Source organism: Geotrypetes seraphini, chromosome 4, assembly GCF_902459505.1.
Source record: "Geotrypetes seraphini chromosome 4, aGeoSer1.1, whole genome shotgun sequence".
NCBI classification, from domain to species: Eukaryota; Metazoa; Chordata; class Amphibia; order Gymnophiona; family Dermophiidae; genus Geotrypetes; species Geotrypetes seraphini.
The window spans coordinates 218,581,841-218,606,568 of record NC_047087.1 but is presented as its reverse complement, the minus strand read 5'-3'; the positions used below and the strand labels follow the sequence as shown (position 1 = coordinate 218,606,568).

Below are 24,728 nucleotides of genomic sequence, written 5' to 3'. Positions count from 1 at the left end.
CCGTGTTCCATTTTAGAACCCGGCTGCAGGGATCACTCTGGCCACTCCCCCTCCTCCCGCCCTCACTCAGCAGCCCGAAGCGCAGGCAAGCTCTCTCCCTGCCCGCGTCAGCGAACACAATGGAGCTTCAACTCACCAACCGCCGCCGTCGCCGCCGCTGCTCCTCCTCTTCCAAAGCAGCCTGCAATCATGGCCGGCTTTAGCGAACCGCACAGGCCGCTCTCCAAACTCAGTAGCAGTTCCCTCTGACGCACGGGATTGCATCAGAGGGAACATGCTACCGAGCTGGAGAGCGGCTTGCGAGGTTCGCTAAAGCCAGCCACGATCACAGGCTGCTTTGAAGAGGAGCAGGCTAGAAGACGCCGGGATGGAGGGAGGGTAAGAATGGGGCCAATACAGGGGGGGGGGCAGGGGGAAAGGGAAAGGGGGCTGCTTTGAGGGGGAGGGATGTGCTTGGGACAGACAGCTGTGCTCGGGGGGGGGGGGGGGAAGACAGAAGGGGCCATGGAGAGACAGGGAGAGGGAAAGGGGGCTGTTTTTTTTTGGGGGGGAAGTGTGCTGGGGACATACAGCTTTGCTGTGGGGGGAAGACAGAAGGGGCCATGGAGAGACAGGGAGAGGGAAAGGGGGCTGCTTTGGGGGGAGGGGTGTGCTTGGGGCAAACAGCTTTGCTCTGGGGGGGGAAGACAGAAGAGGGCCATGGAGAGACAGGGATAGGGAAAGGGGGCTGCTTTGGGGGAAGGTGTGTTCTGGGGGCAGACAGCTTTGCTTGGGGGGGGGGGGGGCAAAACAGAAGGACACAGACAGCGGCCAAGAAGAGAGAGATAAAGAAACACAGACAGATAGACACATCTATTCTAGCACCCGTTAATGTAACAGGCTTAAAGCCTAGTTTATCATAATTAAGGACAAGTAAGTGCAAAACCTTACCCCACTTTAGTAAAAGAGCACCTATGTTTCATGTGGATTTCTGTCTTATATTACCTTTTAGTTTTCTACTTTTAATCGCCTTTTTCACCTTCCTCTTTGGGTTTCTGGCCCAGTTAGAGCTAGGGCTGGGATCTGCTGCCTTTTGTAACTGCAGAGAGTTTTACTCTATTTTATCCAGATCCAGAATTCCCCTTGAGTCAAGTTGACTCCTGGTGACCATACACGGTGAGGGTCTCTCCCTTATGGTTTTCTTAGCATGATACTAGAGTGGCTTGCCTTTGCCTTCTCCCAAGGCATAGAGGGTTAATGACTTACTCAAGGCCACAAGATGCTGCTGTGGGATCTGAACCTGGGCCTTCTGGTTCCCAGTCATCTGCACTAACCATCAAGCTACTCTTCCACTCCCCTTTATTTTACATCCCCTCCTAAATTATTTATTTATTTATTCAGCCCGTCCTCCCAAAGGAGCCCAGAATGGGTTACAAAAGTACATTCACGGTATAGACAGGACAGACATAAGTGAAAAGTACATACTTGGCAGATATAGCAACATTCACAGAATAGATATAACAACATCCTCATACATGTAGCTAATACAGGGGGCTCAGAGGGGGAAGGGAATTGGGCTGTTAGTGATTCTGGGCCTAGGAGAAGGGGGGGACTGATGCTGTTGGGACTTAGGGAAAGGGAAGCTGATGAAAGGGTCAGGGGCGGGATATAGCCAATGCTAGAGTTTGGGACAGTGGAGCCTGTTTCTGATGCAGGGTGCTGAAAAAAGGAGAGGGGATGGGCTGTTTCTACATAGGCATCTTTACAGGGTAGCAAGGGGTGAAAGTGCCCCCCCCCAAAAAAAAAAAAAAAAATTGCCTTGCCTTGATTGTAATATATACTCGGTGGTAGTAAAGAACACTATTTGCTGCAGCTGTTTCTAACAGTCCAGTCACTGCAGTGGCAGGCCTCAACTTGAAGCCGTACACCAGGTTTCCTTCTGGAATCATGGGCGCTAAATCCAGCCACTAGGCAATACCCTGATACCCTGGGTGACACAGAAAGCCAGGCCCGTCCACAAAGCAGTACACCTCAAAGCCCTGCCAGTAGCCCAGCCCCAGAGTTCTCTCTTTTTTTTTTTTTTTTTAATATATGTTTATTAGAGGAACAAAGCACAGGAGAAATATACAGTGGTCAATCCAGAATCACCACAAAAGAAACAGCAATACAAGTGAACAATACTACCAAGCAAAGAATCAAGCAGGCAAACAAATAAAGAGAGCTCCCATGCAACATCCAAATTTTATACAGAAATCCCCCTTCCCACACCCCTCCTCCCCCAGTGCCCACCCTCCCAATCCCCCAACACCCCCCCCCCCTGCAAGCTGGCAGACGGTGACTTATTTGGACTGTTGGAGTTCTTTCTAATGGGGGTCACTTTCCTAGAGCCCTCTTTTTAATATCACTGCCAATAGGTAGAAGATAAGAAATCTTATAGAAAATAGGTTCTTTGCTTACTGAAAAGGAAAAAAGGGTTTCACATGCTTAATCAGATTTTTCAGGCCTCTCAATAGTAAGTACATTTAAAAAAATTCCATTGACATCAGTATGTATTGCATTACCACTTCAGACTAAATTTGCATATCAAATTACATGCCGTACTCTATAAATTTCTCATCTCTACCTTTACCGCACACATTTGAGATCACAGGTAAGCTAGATTTTTATCTCCATTTTCAAAATATAGTTAATGCGTATTTTTGTCTGTTCTGTAAGAATCTTCACTACAGAGAACTAAATCTGATGTAAGGATGATTCACTCCTGTAGATACTGTGAAAATAGAGTAAAGAAGGACAGGAAAAGCCCAGAATTTCTATCTAACTAGGTTCATAGCATTTACTGAACAGTTTTTAAGGTCTGTGTGCAATAATTTGGCTTTAGTAGTATGAATCTTATGTATGTATTGTATGTCTGTGTTTTTATTGTGTAAGTTTATCTTGTACTCCTCTTTGTATAAGGCGGACAATAAATTAAAAACTATAATGCTGAAAATAGTCAAAAGAAAAGTTGCTTCTAAATTTCATTTTCTGTATCAAAAAATACAGGGCTCTATTGTAAGTATTCTATTTAGGTTTCATGGATATAAGGGATCTAAATAAGATTTATTAAAATCAGATGATGATTTCCAGTGTGCATAGAAGTAATATAACAGGAATAAACCTATGAATGAAAGCATCACATCCAACTCAAATTGTTCTTTTAGACATGGGCATATTTCACATTCTTATAGAATAACAAACCAGATGTCATTTAAAGAAGGGTGATGCTTGTATTTCTATTTTTAGTACACGTGGAGGGGCATAATCGAAAGGAATGTCTAAGTCCGTTTTTGTCTAAGTTGCAAGTCGTCTAAAGTAAAAAAACAGCTTAGGACATGTTTTCCCAAAATACGTCAAAAAAATTTTTCCTTTCGAAAATCGTCTAAGTATACGTCCTGCCAATCTTATCATCCAAGTCGCTAAATCATCCATCTTTATGCCACATTTTCGTCCAACTTTTTCTCCAAGTCAAAAATGCCTAAAACAAGCCATGTTGGACGTGGGAGGGGTCTGCAAAGTGATGGACTGAACACCCAGACATGGCACCTAAATAGTGCGGTACCTTAAAGGGCACTGCTGTGAACTTCACAAAAAGTGTGCCATGTCATCATCTCACTACAGCTCCCATATAGGTCAAGGTGAGCCCCCCCAAACTACCTCCAGAATCCCCTATACCCACTTATCTACCACCCTAATAGCCCTTATGGAGGCAGGAGGCAGGAGCCCCCCCACCCCCCACACACACACACACCTTGCGTTGATTGCATTATATACTTAGTGGGAGTACAGAACAAAGTTTGCTAACAGCTTATGCATGGCTGGGAAAGGTGTGCTGTGTACTATTCATTTAACTGGGAGCTCTAGTTTTAATACTTTTTTGGTGATTTGAATCCCCTGACGCAGCCTAGGTGAGGGCATAACATGGTCCACATCAGGTATTGTTAATACAGAGAATTTTTAAAATATATATTGGACTTGTATCTGCTCCTTTCTGCACATGTACAATTGATTTTTGATTGTGCACCCTTATGAAAGGACCTGTTAGTTTAGCCTGTTAACATAAGACACATTTTTTAAAGTCAAAAAATATCAATAAAAAGAATATAACAATGATACAGGAAATGACAGCACATAGCAACCACAGTCTGTACAGCAATGATTTGTCCATTTTGCATAAATGAGGCTAGAAATTCACATAGCATAGGGAACCTGACTCCCACACCCTTTCCTCTGTGTTCCTTACTTATTTTACATTATTCAGAGTAGTAACCGATGCTCCATTCAGGTTACCCTTAAAGATATCTTGCTGTTTTAGATTGTAATTGCTAGTCATAGAAGGTACTCAGTGTCTTCTAGGAAACACAATTCAGACATATCAATATTGCTACTACTTCTATTAATTATTTATATAGCACAATGAGATGTACACAGCACTGTACAGAGACATGAAAGAGATAGTCCCTGCTCAAAGGAGCTTACAATCTAAACAGACAAGACAGACAAACAGTTGTCATTGATATAGTTAGGGAGAATGGTTAATCTGCTGGCTGGGTTGGAGGGCAGTGGGGGGTTATGGATTGAAGGCTATATCAAAAAGGTGGGTTTTCTGTTTGGAGTTCTAACTGTTGCTCTGTACAGGTAAGGGGGTGGGTCTGTTTTTTTTCTGTATGGTTACAATCAAGGCACTTTACACATTTTAGGCAGGTACTTATTTTTGCACCTGGGGCAATGAAGTGTTAAGTGACTTAGAATGGTTCAAGTAGGGATGGAACCGTACACATCGACCAGAGATAAACTTAAATGAATATTTATTTAAAAATCTCTATCATATATTCAATTTGTGTTGTGGACTTGACACAGTCCGTATTTCAGTATGAAAGCCTGCCTCAGGGGTACAAGAGACATCCAGTAGGTGGCGCTCTTATGACATCAATGATTGCTGGACACAGTGAAATGGGTACAATCCTAACATTTTAAATAAATCCCTCCAAAGGAAAAAGCGGCAGTACAAACTCTGTGAGGGAGCGTTTGAAAAAACATTGAATATATGATAGAGACTTTATAATAAATATTTATTCATTTATCTCTGGTTGATGTGTATGGTTCCATGCTCACTTGTACCATTTGTATTGCTTCCTGGTGGGGTTTTATTCCTTGTTTTTGCTCTACATGTGTTAAGTGACTTGCCCAGAGTCACAAGGAGCTGCAGTAGGAATCAAACTCACAACCTCAAGATGCTGAGGCAGCTGCTCTAACTATTATGCCACTCCTCCACTCCGGGTTAATCCAGTTCTTCATGATCATTCTTTTTCCCATGCTTTTGAAAAGTCTGTTGCCATTTTTTATTTTACCACCTCTTCCAGGACTTTCCAGGCATCTATGGTTCTTTCCATTGGAAAATATTTTCTGACAGTGTTCTTGAGTTTATATCCTTGGAACTTTATATTGTGACTCATGGTTCTAGAACTTGCCGGAGTTATTTTTCAGTTTACAGGTGCCGCTGCGGCTCCTCTCACGAGCAACATCTGCGTTGGAGAAGACTTCCGATGCAGGCGGGGATCGTTAGAAGAGCCGCCATGGCATCTTTAAACTTAAAAATAACTCCGGCAAGGATGCCAGCCAGACCACGGGAAGAGAAGGGGGGATGGAGAAATGCTGCTGCTGCACAGGGAAATGGAGGGGGAGGGAATGCTGCGGCTGCTGCACAGAAGTGGGGGAGGGAGGGAAAAAAAATGCTGTTGCACAGGGAAATGGAGGGGGAGGAAATGCTGCTTCGGCTTCTGCACAGGGAAGTGGAGGGGGAGGGAATGCTGCGGCTGCTGCACAGAAGTGGGGGAGGGAGGGAAAAAAAATGCTGCTGCACATGGAAATGGAGGGGGCGGAAATGCTGCTTCGGCTTCTACACAGGAAATTGTCCAATCCTTTTTTGAACTCCAGTACTGTGCTCTGCCCCAGAGACAGACAGAAAGAAAGACAACGGGAGGGAGAGAGATAGAAAGAAAAAGACAGGGGTAGGGAGAGAGACAGAAAAAAGACAGACATATATTCTAGTACCCGTTAATGTAACAGGCTTAAAGACTAGTTATAAAATATTTGCTTCTAGTGCATATCTTTCAGGTATGTAATTGATTTAGTAATTGGGCCCTTTGGCTCTGATTCTATGAAGGGTGCCTAAAGGAGGGACTTAGGTGTCCAAAGGATGTGGATGTCACTTTGTAGGCGCATTCACAATTTCAGTGGATGCCCATTGGGAAAATTCACGCCTAATGGAATAAGCATGGGCGTGGAATGGGCATGGTTTGTGCGAGGCTTCAATATGGGCGTCCTTTGATTCATTTGCATAACGCTGAGCGACTTGGAGCGTTCATCTCATGCGTGCATTGTAGGCAAATGAAAAATAGGTCTACTTTTCAGCAAACGGCACCTAACTTTAGGCATGCTTTGCAGAATCAGGGCCTTTGTGCCTTCTGCCATCAGTTTTACCATCACCATGATAAGTCAGACCTAAGATCATTAATGCTAAATAAGGCTGGTTATCAATGAGTTTTGATAATACAATAATAATGAACAAGTGATACAACAGAATGGAAAAAACAAACTGTAAATTCTCTCTTCTGTTTTTACCAGGGTGCACCGTGCAGGAATGCTCTTGTAACAGACAGCTGCTAGCTTAAGGGGAATTTTTAATAGTAAAATTCCTCTTGTATTATATATGCAATTACATTTTGCCACTTAAATATAATGCAAATTATTTATCTGTTGGAGATTTATATTGCAGATTTAAGTTTATGAGATGTGAAGTTTGCAGGATCTCTAAAACCTGTGGAATTTTCACCCTAAACAATGAATAACCCTATGCGAATCAGCAAAATTTTACTATTACCAAACAACAATGCAAAATTGTATTAGATTATGGGGCGCATTTCCAAAAGAAAAACAACATCCAAATAAATGGCATAAGTGACATTTAGATATTTATTTGCTAAGTCCAAATTGCCATTTTCAAAACACAGAGTGGGCTTCCTGCTTCCAACTTTTTAAAAAGATACGGGGGAGGTTGAGAGTAAATTTTTGGGGGCACTGGTGGGGAATCCGGTGGCAGGAGAGAGTTGGGCATCCCTCCTGACATTTTTGGGGGTTCAGGGAGACAGTGGCTTAGGGGTGTTCTATGTGGCAGGAGGGAGTGGGCATCCCTCCTGCCAATTTTCTCTTGTGCCGCAGTTGTCGTGCGTCGTGGGAGAGGGCTGTCATCGATGATGATAAGTGCAGTGGACTGCAGAGAAGAGGACCTAGGCCCATATCCTACCCTAACTAGTACACTTGTGGTAGAAGTGTGAGCCCACCACAAATCTACTGTACTGACATATAGGTGACACCTACAGGCATAAGGGCTATTGGAAGGGGTAATACAGTAGGTTATTGGTGAGTTTTGGAGGGCTCACCATACAATGTAAGAGGTTATAGTGATGTGTGTACCTGGGACCTTTTATGTGACGTTCACTGCAGTGTCCCACTGCTCTGCTGGGATGTTTGCATGGCCAGTCTGCTAAGAATGCTGACTCTTTCTATGTACCAATGGTTGTGTTATTTTGTGTACTTTCCATTTGGACATTCTTTTTACAAAAATGGTTTAAAAAGATAGCTGCACTGAGGACAAGCACATCTAGGAAATGACCATTTTTGAAACAAGATAGATATTTTTTCTGATTTGAAAATGTTCATTTTCTCTACTGGATTTTTGGACATTTTTCCCAAACATTTAAAATCAGATTTAGATGTCATATTAAAAATGTCCATCCATGATTTATAGAAAAAATTCTTAGTAAGTCAGGAACATTCATGTAAAACCTATGGAGACAAACCTGGCAAATCTGCCTTTCGCCACAGAAAAATCTTCACATTCACATTTCTAGTTTGTTTGGTCCATATGTACATGATTTAAATTTTTGTGATTTTAAAATAGCAGGAGTTAGATAATTAAGCTATTTGTCTTGCACTTCTAGTGCACCTGAAAAATAAAAAGCAAAATGTTTATTTTTCCCTTTGTTTTTCCAGGGTAACCTTTTTACTTGAAAAGCCATGCTTTCGCAATCTCTATCCCTCTTCCTCATACTAACCACTCTGGCTGTTTTCTTGAAAATGTGCCAAGCCGAAAGTACTGATAAGTGTGCAGGAGTTCCCGGAATCCCTGGGACCCCTGGCCAGAATGGCCTGGCTGGAAGAGATGGTAGAGATGGTATGAAAGGAGACAGAGGCGAGCCAGGTATATGCATTCAATCTCTAATCATTCTTTCTTCTCCGTTTCAATATGCTAAGGGAGAATATTGGATTAAATCAGTGGTTCTTAAACCTGTCCTGTGGAACCCCCAGCCAGTCGGGTTTTCAAGAAATCCCTAACGAATATGTATGTGGCAGATTTGTATGCCTGTCACCTATATTATAGTCAAACCTGCCTCATGCATATTCACTAATTTACCACTAATTAATTACCAAAGCTTTTCGTCATTTGCCTAAGGGGCATAGGACGCTGTATAGGAAAATGAGCCTACTGGCCAAAAAATGTATTCTTCAATATTGGACGATCCCTGACCCTCCAAAGTTTTGGCATTGGCGAAACCAGTTGCATCAGTTGCCCATCTTGGAAGCTAGAGATGCTGGAAGGATGAGGAAGCAAAAGATGTTGTTTATGCAAATATGGGATCCATATTTGCAAGCCTTATTTCCTAAAGGTCGTAGTGCAGTTTTAAGATGGGTGTCCTAACTGAGATTGAGGAGGGGTAGAGAGTACCATTGGAAGAGGAAGGGAAGGGAGGGTTTGGGGAGGGAAGGTAGAGGGTATTAAATAGATTCAAACATGTAGTCCTATTGAGGTTTGATGGGGGATAAAGGAAAGTACCTTTGAATGGGGAAGGGAAGGGAGGGTTTGGGGAGGGATGGTAGAGGGTATTAAATGATTTAAAACATGTAGATTGAGTGGGGTTTGATGGGGGATGAAGGTATTTTCTAGGTTTATATGGGATGTATTTTACTCGATGCCTCATTATTATACTATCAATAAATGTTCAAAAGTACGTCTGGATCAATGTATGATTTTAATCGCTTATACTAAATTCAAAAAGGACACCTCAGCCCCACCACTCCACCGCATATAATGTTTTCTATAGCGGGAAGTATATTGTGGTGCTTCATCATTGGCTATCACTTTCTGTTATTTCACTGCTGTTTTTAGTTATTTTTTATATATATATATTTTTTTTGTTAGTTTTTATATCAATGATTTAAGAAATAAATATTTCCTTCACACTAAACATTCTCAGTGTCATAGTGTATAGTTTAAAAAGTAAGTAATACTCAGCCAACACCTAGGGAGTCTGACCCGACATGTTTCACACAACCAAGTGTTTTATCAAGGGTCTCCCAAGGCTGCCGCTGTCATCCGACTCCGTATTTAAGTGAGAAAAGATCTTTTCACCACTACAGGGAGACTATTCCACATATCTACCAACCTTTCTGTAAAAAAAATATTTCTTTAGATTACTCCTGAGCCTCTTATCGCCTCTTATCTTCATCCTATGCCCTCTCACTGTGGAGTTTCCTTTCAACTGAAAGAGGCTTGCCTCATGTGTATTTATGCCACATAGGTATTTAAAAGTCTCTCTTCCATCTTTCATACAAAGTATACATATTGAGATATTTAAGTCTGTCCCCGTATGCCTTATGACATAGATCACTGACCGTTTTAGTTGCCTTCCTCAGGACTGACTCCATCCTGTGTTTATCTTTTTGAAGGTGTGGTCTCCAGAATTGTACACAAGTTAATAGCCATAAGACACACCAGTCACTTTCCTTTAATATTTACCACAGGAGTTGGAGGAGCTGCCGTACAGCGAAAGATTAGAGAAACTGGGCCTCTTCTCCCTCGAACAGAGGAGATTGAGAGGGGACATGATTGAAACATTCAAGGTACTGAAGGGAATATACATAGTAGATAAGGACAGGTTGTTCACCCTCTCCAAGGTAAGGAGAACGAGAGGGCAAACTCTAAAGTTGAAAGGGGATAGATTCCGTACAAACAAAGGAAGTTCTTCTTCACCCAGAGAGTGGTAGAAAACTGGAACGCTCTTCCGGAGTCTGTCATAGGGGAACACACCCTCAAGACAAAGTTAGACAAGTTCCTGCTGAACCAGAACGTAGGCAGGTAGGGCTAGTCTCAGTTAGGGTGCTGGTCTTTGACCAGAGGGCATCCGCGTGAGCGAAATGCTGGGCACGATAGACCACTGGTCTGACCCAGCAGCGGTAATTCTCTTGGTTCTTATGTTAATTCTGCACTCAATGCTCCAGACACACTCAGCCTGACAGGTTTTCAGGATATCCACAATAAATTATGTACGATATAAATTTGCATATACTACATCCATTGTATGCAATCTATCTCATTCAGATTCAGTATAGGTATCCTCCAAACTTAATGGGCTAGGTGTAACCTGAGGACTGGATTGAAAACCCCTAACTTGGGCATTCAAAACTGCAGCACATTTTACAGAAAATCCTACACGTATATCTAAATGTGTGAATATAGCTACCACAGTTCTTTGTTTAAACTGAAGACGAATCTCTACAGTCTGATCTCTCTAATTTGTTATATACAGGGCCTCAAGGACCCCCTGGTAATAATCAAGGACTGCTAGAAAGAGATGGATTTCCTGGACCAATAGGTGACCGTGGTTTGCCATGTAATACTGGGCCACCAGGTAAAAAGTGTTTGCACTCATTCATTGTCAGTCTATTGATAAGATGCATAACACACATATGTGATATTAATTTTCCACAGAGTAAAATTCAAGCAACAATTGTATGGTGATTATGAACCCTGATAAGAAATAAAGGGCCCCTTTTATCAAACTGCGCTAGAGGTATTTAGCATGAACCAGTGCGGTATATGCTCCAGCGCTCATAGAATTCCTATGAGCATTGGAACACTTACCTCGCTGGCCCACACTCAAAACCCCTGGCACAGTTTGATAAATGGGGGGGAAGTTATTTAAAAAAAAACAACAAACATTCTAAAATGAAATGCAGAAAAAAAAAAGTACAGTTGCTTACTTGTAACCGGGGTTCTCCTTAGACAGCAGGGGAATGCAGCCACACTTTCCCTCTCTCTGTCCCCTCTTTTTTACTCCTTAGATAGTTCTTCAGCTAGGGACAAAACTGAGGGGAGGAGCTGTGAGAGGCGGGAGACCTTGCACATGCTCAGTAAGCTAAAGCTTACTTTGGCTAAGGGAGAGCACCGACACACAGAATCAGTCTAAGGCAAGGGTATCAAAGTCCCTCCTTGAGGACCACAATCCAGTTGGGTTTTCAGGATTTCCCCAATGCATATGCATGAGATCTATTAGCATACAATGAAAGCAGTGCATCCAAATAGATCTCATGCATATTTATTGGGGAAAACCTGACTGGATTGCGGCCGTCGAGGAGAGACTTTAACACCCCTGGTCTAAAGACTTCACCAGCAAGTGTGACTACATCTCCGCTGCTTGTTTCCGGAGAAACATTCCAACAGGCTAAAGGTCAATTTACCTCTGGAAGTTGGAATGTCCACTTATTGTATAGCAACTGCAGAGGATTTTTTTCCCCCAAACATCACCTATGTAAAAATGAAAAATTTTCTATTAGTGTGTCTAATAAAAACCACACAAGGACAAGAAACTGGTCATCCTCTTTTATTCTACTGGATGGCACCTGAATCAAAGCCAGAAATTCTAAGTCATTTTATAAAGCTGTGGTAGAGGTTTCTACAGTACTGTGAGCCAGTGAGATAAATATTCCTATGCTCATAGGAATTCTCTGAGTGTCGGAGAATATACCTTGCCGACCCTCGGTAGAAAGCTCAACTGCAGCTTTGTAAAAGCCAGCAAAAGTGATTTAACCATCCAGAAACAGTTCCTAGCTGGTTATGGCCCTCTTTTCCTAATACTTATGATCTTTAAATAATGTAATCTTTAAATAATGCAACTCAGATGTAACAAAAGTAGAGCTATAACATCATGTGGAGTCTTCAGACTGCCAATCGTGTAGCCTAACACGGTTGGACTGCAATCCTCATTGAACCCGTTATTTTGATGTATGTTTCTTCATATTAAGGGCTCCTTTTACAAAGGTGCGCTAGCATTTTTAGCGCACGCACCAGATTAGCGCGTGCTAGCTGAAAAACTACCACCTGGCATTTTAGCACGCGCTATTCTGCACGTTAAGGCCCTAATGTGCCTTCATAAAAGGAGCCCTAAATCATATTCTAATTATTGCTTAATATTTCTTGTATTCATCTCAAATAATGGATGATGAAAGGCCTTCCACAAAATGACCTTGATGCCAACACAGTTGCTATTTCATATAGATATATAAGTTTAATGAAAAATTAAGCAAAAATGCTTTATAATTCCTTTGAGTTCTTATGAGCATCGGGAGCAGCATAGAGCATTCAACGTGCCAGCTGTGCTAAAAAACGTTTCCATGACTTTGTAAAAAATTTTTTGGGGGGGAGGATAATGCTTTATCCAGCACATGGACCAAATCAGTGTAAGACACTAAAAAAATCTTTTAAAAGAACTCCATTCAAAATAGGAAAGAAACACACTCATACAAAACAAAGATAATAGTAAAACAAAATTTTAAATTAAAATATGTTAGAACTCAAAAACAAATTGTGCTTATCCTAGTCCCCTTAGTTCATGAACTGGATTCCAAAGAGACAGGCTAGGGAGAACTGCTAGAGGGAATGAAATTAAAAGCTTTTTCGAAGAAAAATGTTTTCAGCAGAGACTTAAATTTTGCAAAATTGTTTTTTAATCGAATATAAGGAGGAAGGCCATTCCAAGATTTTGGTGCAAGAAAGAAAAAAAAAGCAGATTTCCTTGTGGTTCAAAATGAGCCAAACAACGGCCAGAAAGAATAATTCGATTGGCATCAATGGAGCAAAGTTGATGGGATAGAGTATACGGGATAACTAACCTAGAGAGATACAAGAGTAAGCCAGTGTGGAGAGATTTGTATGTTAAGCATAATATTTTAAATGAAAGGCCATACTGTACAGGCAACCAATGAAGACGCAGAAACAACAGAGTTAGTTTATCAAAGTGACGCGTGCATGGCATAAAAAGCAAAGTGCTATATTTTGAAGTATCTATATGCATTTCAGTTGGATTGAGGTTATTTCTGCATAGACAGAAGTACCGGAAAAGAGCTGTCACTTGTTTTTTCTTGTTGGGCTTTCTCGGAAGCCTCTTGTTGTCTTTTTATATCTATAAAATCAATAAAAATATTTTGAACAGAACAGAATTACAATAATCTAACTTGGAGATAATAAGAGAATGTACCAAGGTGTGGAGTGAATTAAAGTCAAGAAATGAGTGTAAAGAACATAATTGACCCAATTTGTAAAAAATGGAATGGACTATGAGAGAAATATGGGTCCAGAATGACAATTAGAAATCCAGTATAACGCCTAAATAAAAGAAAGAGAAAACAATTTGTATTTGACAATCAAATAATACTAGGGTTATGGATGGTTGAGGGAGAAACTTCTACTTATCACTTATATAGCACTGAAAGGCATACACAGCGTTGTACCCAGAGACCCAGGAAACTTGTTTTCTCAGAGTTGTGCACATGTTAATGGTTAGACAGCCAAGTTGAGACAGCAGAAAGACAGGACTGTTAGAGGACACAAAACTGGTTTGAAAAATGAGTAAGGGTAAACTAACAAAATATCATCTGCACAGATGATAAATTTAGTATTAAAGGACTGAATCAATGTTGCCAAAGAACTCATGAAAATATTGAAGAGTAGGGGAAAGTAATGAACTCTACGGTACACAAGAAAGACTGTAGCATTTTGAGACTTTGGACTGATAAGAAATTGTATATGAATGTCCAGATTAAAAAGATGAAAACCAGTCCAAACTGTGCCAGAAATTCCTCTCTCATTCAGGCAAGTTAAGAGCAGCTGATGATCTACCAAGTCAAAGGCCATCAACCGATCTAATAATACTAACAAAGTAATCTTATTTGTGTCCAGTGGCATTTAAGTCAAATCACAAGAGTAGTGATGATAGTCTGTGTATTGTGTAATACACAGAAGCCAGATTAATGTGGGTGTATGATCAGAAATGGGCAGCAAATTGTAAAAAAAAACACCTAATTTTTCAAGTACCTTTGAGAGAAAGTTTAAATTTGAGATTGGATTGCAATGATTTGGTCCAGAGGGGTCTAGAGATTGTTTTATTAAGAGAGGGGTAATGATTGCATTTTTCCATTGTGAAGGAACTACACCTTGTGATAAACTATCTTGAATTATGAATAAGATGAAAGGTAGAAGCCCCTGCAAAGAAGTTTTTAACCAGGGTACAGGAAGTATGTTGAATGAGCAAAACGTTGAACGAGCAAAATGTTACGGAGAATCAAAGAGAATGACATTAAAGATAGGGGTGGGGATGGATCAAAAGTAGACCAAGTAAAAGAATCTGCTGAGTTATATGTGTTACTGATAGGGAATCAGAATTAGTATCTCGCTTTTGGTGAATTAATGTAGGTAAAACAGTAGGCAGAGCATCATTGTCTGTTGTGTTGAGGGTTAACTGATCATAACCAATGGCATTTAACGGGTTAGTGCCACTGAAAATATCCAGTTAGTACCCAACACAAATGCGGCTATTTTGGAGGTACTCTGGGGGCAAAGTCAGCACTTGGCCAGTTAAATGCCAATATTCAACGTTTAACCAGCTAAGGTAATTGTATAAGCAGAACCGCATAAATGTCAGTCCTATTTTTATGCAGTTCTCCATAGCTGATTAAGTTCTGAATATCACACATAACTGGCTATGTTTTCACTGGCTCTGTAAACCCAGAAACTCAAAGTCAGACCTGAACATGACCTGGCAATGAATTTCTGGAGATAACAGCAGCGGTGGTCAGTAAAACGCTAATCTCCAGAGGCTGAATATTAGGCCCTAACTACAGTGAATGGTCGCCTAAGGCCCTCATGTACTAATGCAGGGGTGCCCAATAGGTCAATCGCAATCGACCGGTAGATTGCCAAGGCAAAGTGAGTTGATCGCCTTCCTCTCCCTGACGTCAATTCTGCCGGTATTGTTGGTAGATCATTTTGACTTGGTCATTTTAAAAGTAGCTCGCAAACCCAAAAAATGTGGGCACCCCCGTACTAATGCATGAAAATGTTTACAAATTAAACATTTTTTGAGAAAATTAGCAACTGGATGCAAACAAGCTCCTTGTTCATCTGTATACCTTTTGTGCACCATTTGATAGACTAACTCCTAGCAAAAGTACCACAACTCTGTCATTAGGGGTCAGGTGGCATAATTTTGACAATGACTGTCACCAGGGCAGAAGTGAATGGGGATAACCCTTTCTTCCAGTGTACTGCAGCTCCATCGAGTTAGTCAGGGTTTCCAGACCCAAAGAAGCAGAGGGCGGGGCCTCTCCTCAGCTTTTGGGTATCTCAAAGGGGTTCTTGTAATACTTACACCCTCAGGTGCAAATGCGGAAGAGTGTAAAAACTGCTCCCAGACCACACTGTCCTCTCATTGGTGGTGGCAAAGAGAATGGGGCACAGGGAGCAGCTATAGTTTAGTATGGTCTTTAACACTTTAGTAGATGATGTCCTAAGCAGAAAAAAAAAGTTTATATGCAAAATGGAATTCTGTGATTTTTCTTTTCACAAAAAGGACCGACACATGTTTGAGCATTTCAGAATGTTTTGTGTGTTTAATCCTTATTAGTCCTCTTTGAAGAAAGCAATTCGTAGTTCAGTACATCAAAGTTTTGGAATAAGTCCCATTGTTCTGTCTGTTCTTTACATCCTATTATCACCACCTCACACTTGTTCCAGCCCCTACTTCTGCACCCCTTCCACACTAGCCGCCCATTTGCCACTACCTCTCTGCTAAACACTGCTCGACCTCTCTCGTGCTCACAGTGATATGCATGCTACCAGCATCAACCATGCACACAAGCACTCGCAGCTTTGCCCCTACTCATACCCATTGTACATACACATAGTAAAACTCTCACTCCAGCATCAGGCGAAAAAATGAATACCCTTTACAAGAATGATATTGGTGCAGACATGATGATTAGTTCATAATAAAGCAGTAACATGCATAGTAAATGATGGCACCAAAGATGAATGGAAAATCCAAATCAAACAATACAATACCAAACTGAAGGAAAAACGAAAAAACTACTACTCCAAACTCATCGGCACCGAAAAACCAGACACAAGAAAACTTTTTGACATCGTAAGAAATCTCACTGATACCAAACCATTTCTCGCCACCCAAGGAAACCAAACTCCCACAGCCACCCAATTAGCTGATTATTTCAAACACAAAATCATCACAACCAGATCCACATTCAACAATTCAAGAAACAACATAGAAGAAATACGAACCAATCCCACAATAGATGAAGCAATCCCAGCAGACAGGATCTGGACAAACTTCCCAAAGATACAATGGTCAGACTTGGACAGGCTTTACAAAAAATACAGCAAATCCTCATGTGACTTGAACAACTGACCCTCATACTTACTAGCTACAGCTTCCACCAAAGTTAAAGCTAGCCTCACACTATGGCTTCAAACTACACTAAGTGAAGGTCATTTCCCACCGGAATTAGGAGAAATCATAATTACACCTATCCTGAAAGATCCCAAAGATCCTATAGACAATCCTGCAAATATAGACCAATCGCTTCAATCCCACTATACATCAAACTAACAGAAGGTCTTGTCGCACAACACCTCTCCAACTACCTTGAAGACCATCATATACTACATCCATCACAATCTGGATTCAGATCTAACCATAGCACAGAAACTCTACTGGTATCACTATTAGACACTGTCCGACAACACCTCAGCAAAGGAAACAAGCTGTTTCTCATTCAACTCGATCTTTCTGCGGCATTTGACCTAGTTGACCATCACACACTACTCCAGATATTAGACGCAATAGGAATCTCAGGTAATGTTCACAACTGGTTCCAAAGCTTCCTCAAAACTCGAACATACAGAGTCAAGTCAAAAGAGCACCTATCCGACCCATGGTCAAACCCATGTGGAGTACCACAGGATCACCATTATCACCCATATTATTCAACCTCTTCATAGCATCCCTCGGCATAACCCTAGACGCCCTAAACACAGTATCATTCAGCTACGCGGATGATATAACTATCCTCCTCCCCTTTAACATTCAAAACCCCTTATCCACTAACCACTTGAAAATAATAATGGAAACAGTAGAAAAATGGATGTCAAGTCAAACTAAAACTGAATTCGGAAAAAACTAAATTCTTACTACTAGAGAAGGAAAAAAAACTATCTTTCACAGAACTAGAATTAAATACAATCAAGTACCCAATGCAAAGCACACTCAAGATCCTGGGAATACAACTAGACAGAAACTGCACAATGCAGACTCAAATCCACAAAATCATCCAAAGAGCATTCTTCACAATGCGTAACCTAAGTAAAATAAGAAAATTCTTCAACAAAGATCAATACAAGATATTAGTACAATCCCTAGTACTAAGTATTGTAGATTACTGCAACAGCCTCTACCTATCATGTCCAAACTACATGATAAAACAACTACAGACTGTTCAGAACACGGCCCTCAGACTCATCTACTCCCTCGGCAAATATGACCACATCACCAATGCATACCTAGACTCACACTGGCTACCAATAAAAGCAAGATCCCAGTTCAAATTTTACTGTCTACTATACAAAGTAACACACTGTCACACCCACGCTCTCTGAGAACACCTTGAGCCGTCGGGTAGTGACATGAAGCTTGCTACTGGCGTGGTCCCTTTAGAATTAGGGTCACCTTTCAAGTTGGTAGTCCCTGGCAAATGCCCAACTAAGCTTATTCTCCAAGGGTTTTGAAAAATCACACTTTGTCAGAATGGCCTTGGTGAAAACATAAGCTTTTATTCGGCCACCGGCCGTGGAATTACTGTGCCGCTCCGGGTTTTCCTGGAAGCATGCACCTCATATAAAAACAACAGAAAAAGTTCATTTCACTCTTAGTCACCCAGTAATCAACTCTGGACTGGGTTGGTAAATCACATACAGTCATTAATATTCCATGAGGCTAGGAGGTGAAACAGTTAGCACCAATAACTCTCCATTGTAGCTTTACAGGAGAGACATTCTTGTTCATGATTGAGAAATATTCTGTGCTGTCCTACAGTGCTTTTAATCTCTCCAGCTGGGCTGGACTTTCTCCCTAGTCCCAAGCAGGCTTTTCCCTGAGAGGGTTAATTTCCTTATCCCTATGAGGCAGGCAGACTAATTGAATTAGTTAGTTGCTATGGCACTATCCTTACAGCTGGGCACTTTCACGGAGTGTGGAAGTCAGGAAATTCTGGGCTTTAAAACTAGCCAGCATTACAGCCTGGCATTTGGTTCAGCTGTACACATAACTTGCAGAGGAGATTACTGTATCCTTTCCATACTCCAGCAAAACAGCATGTGAAAATTGCAGTACAGGATTATTTCCCTAGTAACTCCCACAGTCATTAGCTCAAGAGCAAACAGCAAAATACAGCCTAAACAAGACCTCTGTTCAGACCTTTTCAGGATATTCAGCTCTCCATCTCCTCTGGCCAGCTTTCCTGTATAGCCCCACTTTCCTCCAACACCATGGGTTCTGGGGGAAGGAATTCAGTGGCCAACTTACCAGCCTGTTCCTCAGTCATTTCCCAGTCAGTGCTGAGGAACTGCTCAGCCCCGTCCTGCCTCTGCTCTACTGCCAAGCCTTGTTCTGCTCCTCCTCCTTCCTCCCTCTGCTCTCTAACGAGCCTGGCTTTAAACTGAGGGGAAGAACCACTCCCCCTTGGCTTTGGATGGGGGAAGGGAATTCCTTCCTCAGCCCATGCCGTTTCTCTGAGGGAAAACTACTTAGGAGCTTTCTGCCTTACAGGCAATGAGCCATAGCAAGGCAGCTTCTTCCTGCCTGACTCTGGAACTGCTTCAGGTAAGTCTAAGCCTTCCTGCTCTATTTCCATTACATTGTCACTCACCAGGTAGTCAGCTAATTTATTGTCCTGGGCACTGACCTGATCAGCCCTTCTGCACTGGGGTTTATATACTTTCCTTAATTTCCCTGTGGCAAACCTTGGGAAAGATGTCCGTTTGTCACAACACGGAACAGCACCCAGCTACCTAAACAACAGACTGCACCGTAACCTCTCACACAGATTAAGGAGAACTCAGAGCCTATTCACTTACCCCCCTCTCAATGGAACACGACGAAAGAAACTATATGACAGCCTTTTAGCGACACAGGCAGCAAAGATTGATACTACCATCTCCAATCTACTGATCAAATCAACAGACATTAAAGTATTCCAAAAAGAAATCAAAACTCATCTCTTCAAAAAACACTTCCCATCATCATAACCTCACAATAGCACTAGAAAATACTCTCATGACTACCACCACCACCACCATAGCAATACTTCAGAATCCTGACTGTATTATTTCTATTCATCACAACAACCTATCACTATCTACTATTTGCTTTCAATCTCTCCTGGAAATGTCCAGACTAACAATTGTAACTTGACACATTCTTGATCCTATGTACTGCAACGCTACTGGAAATGTCCAGTCTTCTAATTTGTAATCCGCTTAGAACCGCAAGGCACAAGTGGAATAGAAATCACTAATGTAATGTAAAGACCATCATAGCTAATATTTTGTCCAGAAAGGTAGCCAGGTTTGTACCTTTTCTCTTTAGATTGTAAATGATACCCAGTGCCATCTACCCCTTCTCCCATGCCTCTTTATCTTATTTTTAAGTGTAAAAGTTATTTGGGTGGAAATACTCTATACATTTCGTGCCATATGGGGAACCTCTGTATTTATTGCACACTTTTTTGAATTCTGTAAGAGAATTCCAGATGTATAACTGAATTTAATAATCATATAGACCACTTAAGAAATTTCAAACTTCTATGCAGTTGATAACAAAAAATTGGGAGAACTGGGACAGACTGTATTTCAACTTCTGGTGGGAAATTCTGTGTCAATTTTATAGATACGAGAGAATGAATTCGGAACAACTGGGACATTATAAAAAATGTAAAGAGACTTGGGGGGCTCCATTAACAGAATTTGTAAAAATTGATTGAACAAATAAACTTTGATTCCTAATTGATTTTCACACACATCCAGGAAGGGGGGAATGTACTTTATATTATTATTTGTCTGGATGTAAGTGCTGATTATTGTATTAATTGATTATATATTCTGTGTGTGATTTGAAAATTAATAAATAATTTTTTTTAAAAAATGCAATCAGTAACAACTGTAGAAAAAAATAGACAAATATAGAGCAAAATATAGACAACAGATATAAATACTCAAAACTTGACACATTTTGATCACTGAATTGAAAATAAAATCATTTTTCCTAAGAAATTTCAAACTACTTTTTGCACTGTTTGTTATGAAAATATTTGTCAAAGAAGCAATTTTGGGATCTTGCTTTCTATACTACACTAATTTATTCACAGATACAGTAATATATTATTCTTGTGGCTTTTTCTTCCTATGTCTATCAGCCTTTGAAGATAGAGAATTACGAGAAATCTTGACTGCCTTGAGCAATAGGATCTCAAGAATTGAAGGAGGTAATGTTGCTTTTAGATCAGATAAAATAAGTGTGAATGAGAAAGCATACAGATCTTAGAACAATTTCTCGCTAAACTATTGTTTAAATCAGGGGTGTCCAACCTTTTGGCTTCGCTGGGCCACATTGGCCAAAAAAAATGTTTCTGGGGCCGCACAAACATTCAAACGCTGCAGCAAGACAGAGGAAGGAGCCGGCAAGACAGTAAACATCTGGGGGCAGCAGAGGAAAACACTGCATCACCCTTGACAGGGGCCGCACAAAATACTTCACTGGGCCGCATGCGGCCCTTGGGTCGCAGGTTGGACACCCCTGGTTTAAATACTGCATGTATCAAAATTAACAATTAGATTTACATTCTATGGGACTCTACTAACTAAAGGGCATGTGAAAGGCAATTTTGAAGAGGGTGCATATACTCAAAAACTGAAACTCTCTTTCCCTTCTCATAAGGATAAACTTAAATCTTTCAGAAAATTTAGTCATTCTTTCTCTTTCAAATTGACAGAGCTTTGGAATAACTTGCCACTTTCACTGAGAAGCTTAAGCCCCTTTTTATCATTTCGGAAAGCTTTGAAGAAAATCCTGTTTGCCAACACTTTGGAAATTAGCCATATTAATCTTTTTTCGCTTATCTAGTTTTTGCTTGTTCATTCCAAATGGGATCGACACATGGGATCTATTCACAGGGCAAAGGTAGGGGAAGGTCATTAGGGTGGGCAGACTGGATGGGCCGTGGCCCTTATCTGCCGTCTATTTCTATGTTTCTATGTTTCTATTCTTGTATTATTTTTCATATTGTTAACCGAGTCGAGCTCCACTGATGAAGACCCGGTCTATAAATCTAACCCCCTCTTCTACAAAGCCACACAGCAACAGCCCCAAAACCCTTTATATCTCTATGGGCTTTGGGGCTGTTACCGCACGGCAGCCGCTAGCACGGCTTTGTAGAAGAGGGAGTAAGTTTTAGTTTAGTTTTAGTTTAGAAATGTGGAAAAAAAGTAACAGTACTTATCTGTCATTCCCAATATTGAGCCCCTGCTTAATACATGAAGCGACACATCAGGAATAACAATTGTCAGTATCGTGCTCCACCTTCGTGATTGCTCATGAAGATACAAATATCATGAACAATATGCTAATCCACAGAATCTCCTCTGTCGCTTCATGCATGCAAATTTAGTTTTGTTGCAATATAGGTTTTCATTAAATGTACTCAGTTTATTAGGTTTATAAAAAGGGCCCATAATGATTAAACTTGGGCTGATAATCCTGATTACCTGATAGAAATAAAAGTACTCTGGCTTGCTTTGTAGCTGCTTTTTTCTTTCTTAATGTATTATTTGTTTTACTCAAAAGCAAAAATAAATACAATTTTTCTTTCCTATATAGTCCTTACTTTGCAAGAAACGATCAAACATGTGAGAGAAAAATTATTTGCAACCAATGGTAAAGAAGTTGATTTTGCCAAATCAAAAGAAACATGTGAAAAAGTTGGTGGCCAAGTAGCAACCCCAAAGAATGAGGTTGAAAATAAGGCAATCCTGGAAATTGTGGCAAAGTTTAATAGATATGCCTATTTAGGAATGGGGGAGAGTGACACCATTGGCCAGTTCCAATACATCGATGGAAATCCTGTAAACTATACCAACTGGAGAAAAAATGAGCCAAATGGAAATGGGAAAGAAAACTGTGTTGAAATGTTTACAGATGGTTTATGGAATGATAAAAAATGTAATCAGTACCGCCTTACAATTTGTGAGTTTTAAAGCCTAATGGTTTGGGGTTTTTTATTTCAATTTTCAAGCTATAGGAATAAGCAGTATTGATTCAGCTAGAGTAATTAATAGCTGTCTTAGATCATGCATGGATGAATACTACTAATCATGTGAAAAATGTACTTTATGCTCTAATTGTGTATTTAATAAATTCCATTTTGAAAAAAAGGTCTTAATTATTCATGTGCTGCCTTTTGTGGCATTTGCGCAGCCAGAAGACAATTTTTGGGTGGACCAGTGGTAGGTTGGGTGGGCATACATTTCCTCTTCCCTCCCCACAATTCAAACTTTAAAAATTAAATACCTTACTAAGCCGCAGTAGAAATTTATACCGCAGCCTGGGGCGTTAAATGCTCCGACACTGCTCTGATGCTCATAGGAATTCTATCAGTGTCAGAGCAGCGTGGGAGCATTTAGCGCTCCGGGCCGCGGTAGAAACCTCTTCCACAGCTTAGTAAAATGAGGGGGTTAGTTAGTAAAAATCCCTAGCTCCACTAGCTGAAGACATTCACAATCTGCCGAACCATGCTTAGAAAAGTGCAGCAGTCAAAGGCAGTGCTCTGGGCCACTGACATCATGCTCAATTCTCACTGAACAGTTCTGGCACTGGTGTCCACACAGCTTGGAGCAACATCACTAATTGCCACAGCTTTTTGATGGCTGGGTTCAGTGGGCTGCAGATGTCCTTAGCTGGTGCAGCTTGGAGATCCCTGCCAGCTATATGAATGGTATACCTAGAGTTGCCAAGTTTTATATGTTTCGAAAACGTATCACCTACATACATACATTCATTCAGGGCAGTGGCGTACCAAGGAGGGGGGTGGGGGGGGCGGTCCGCCCCGGGTGCAAGCCCTGAGGGGGTGCTCCCAGCTAGAGAGTTGCGCGGGGACAGAAATCCCACCCGTCCCCGCCAAAGTCCCACCCGTCCCCACCCGTCCCCTTGAGGACTCCCACCCGTCCCCACCCGTCCCCGCGAGGAATCCCTCCGTCCCCACCCGTCCCCGCAAGGAATCCCCTCCGTCCCCGCCCGTCCCCGCGAGGAATCCCCTACGTCCCTGCGAGGAATCCCCTACATCCCCGCCCGTCCCTATAAACTACAGAAATAGTTATTTCATTTAATTATGCTACTGAATTAAAGGCTCTGGTAGAAACCCATTTAAAAATAAGCAAAAAGACTTTATTAATTTGGAAATATTAATTGGGAAGAAAGGAGACCCTAGCAAGCAAGTTATTAGAAGACAACCAGAGCCTTGGACCAACAAGATTTGAAAAATAATCAGACAACAAAAGGTAGAAAAACTAATTTTATTTTCTGTTTTGTTTTGATTACAATATGTCAGATTTGAAATGTGTATCCTGCCAGAGCTGGTGTTAGACCGCAAACGTGAGCTAGGATTTAACAGAGAGAGGAAAAATCCTTTTTGTTTCTTTATTTTATTTACACCACAGTGCCAGTGTGGTTAGGAGAAGCCAAAGGGGGGTGAAAAAGCTATAAAATAAACCCACCAGGATGTTTGAAAAAAAACAAAACACCCATTTGGGCAGGAAAGTCGAATCGAAAAACCAATTCAATAGGCTGAATCAAATCAAAATATTTTTTTTTTCCTGAATCGGGCAGCACTAGTTTGCGCTACTGTCTTAGACTTTAGGACCTGGGATTGGGGAGAGATGGCATCCTCAGTACTTTATAATGCAAGTGAAACGAGGATTTGGTCAGACTTTTGAAGGGTCTGCAGAAGAAAAATATTGTATAGGCTGGGGACATGAGACAGCAGGAAACGGGAACTTTTCTTCCTTCTATTTTTGAGAATGGCAAAGCTGAGCATGTCAGAGTTCAGTTAAAATATGTGCTTTATAAGAAAATATAATAATGTGTTTTATAAAGTATAAGCATTGCTGGCCTACCCGGTGAGGTGTTCCTAATGGTGGTGGTGGTGGCAGCGTGTCAATGTGTTGAGAGGAAGAGGTGGTCTGGGAAATTCTGCTGAGCAAACTCCGGGCCCATTTCCATCCCCCAGTTAGTCCACTCCACTCAACTGGTTCACACACTGAGTGGGTCTTTGGATGCTGTGCCTGGGTAGTTGTTTGGGATCTCTTCCAGTGGTTTGTCAGTATCTCCTTGTGATTGAAGGAAAGAAACTTTGTTAACCTTAGCATTGACCTTCAGAATATGTTTGTAACAGCACTGCTTGTGTGGCATTAGGCT

General features: G+C 41.2%; 1 protein-coding gene across 1 annotated transcript; it reads left to right on the top strand.

Moving 5' to 3' along the window:
• The first annotated feature begins 8,050 nt into the window (after positions 1-8,050).
• Positions 8,051-22,691, top strand: LOC117359321 (pulmonary surfactant-associated protein A-like). The gene is made up of 4 exons (XM_033941894.1): positions 8,051-8,281; positions 10,668-10,769; positions 20,677-20,745; positions 22,137-22,691. Exons 1-4 carry the CDS (start codon positions 8,098-8,100, stop codon positions 22,511-22,513), a joined length of 732 nt encoding a protein of 243 aa, XP_033797785.1. The 5' UTR covers positions 8,051-8,097; the 3' UTR covers positions 22,514-22,691.
• Positions 22,692-24,728: the final 2,037 nt, after the last annotated feature.

Bases quoted from the DNA above. Each gene is read 5' to 3' on its own strand.
- LOC117359321 (XM_033941894.1), top strand. From the start codon at position 8,098: ATGCTTTCGCAATCTCTATCCCTCTTCCTCATACTAACCACTCTGGCT. The intron at 8,282-10,667 runs GTATATGCATTC...TGTTATATACAG, and splicing joins AGGAGACAGAGGCGAGCCAG to GGCCTCAAGGACCCCCTGGT. The intron at 20,746-22,136 runs GTAATGTTGCTT...TTTCCTATATAG, and splicing joins GATCTCAAGAATTGAAGGAG to TCCTTACTTTGCAAGAAACG.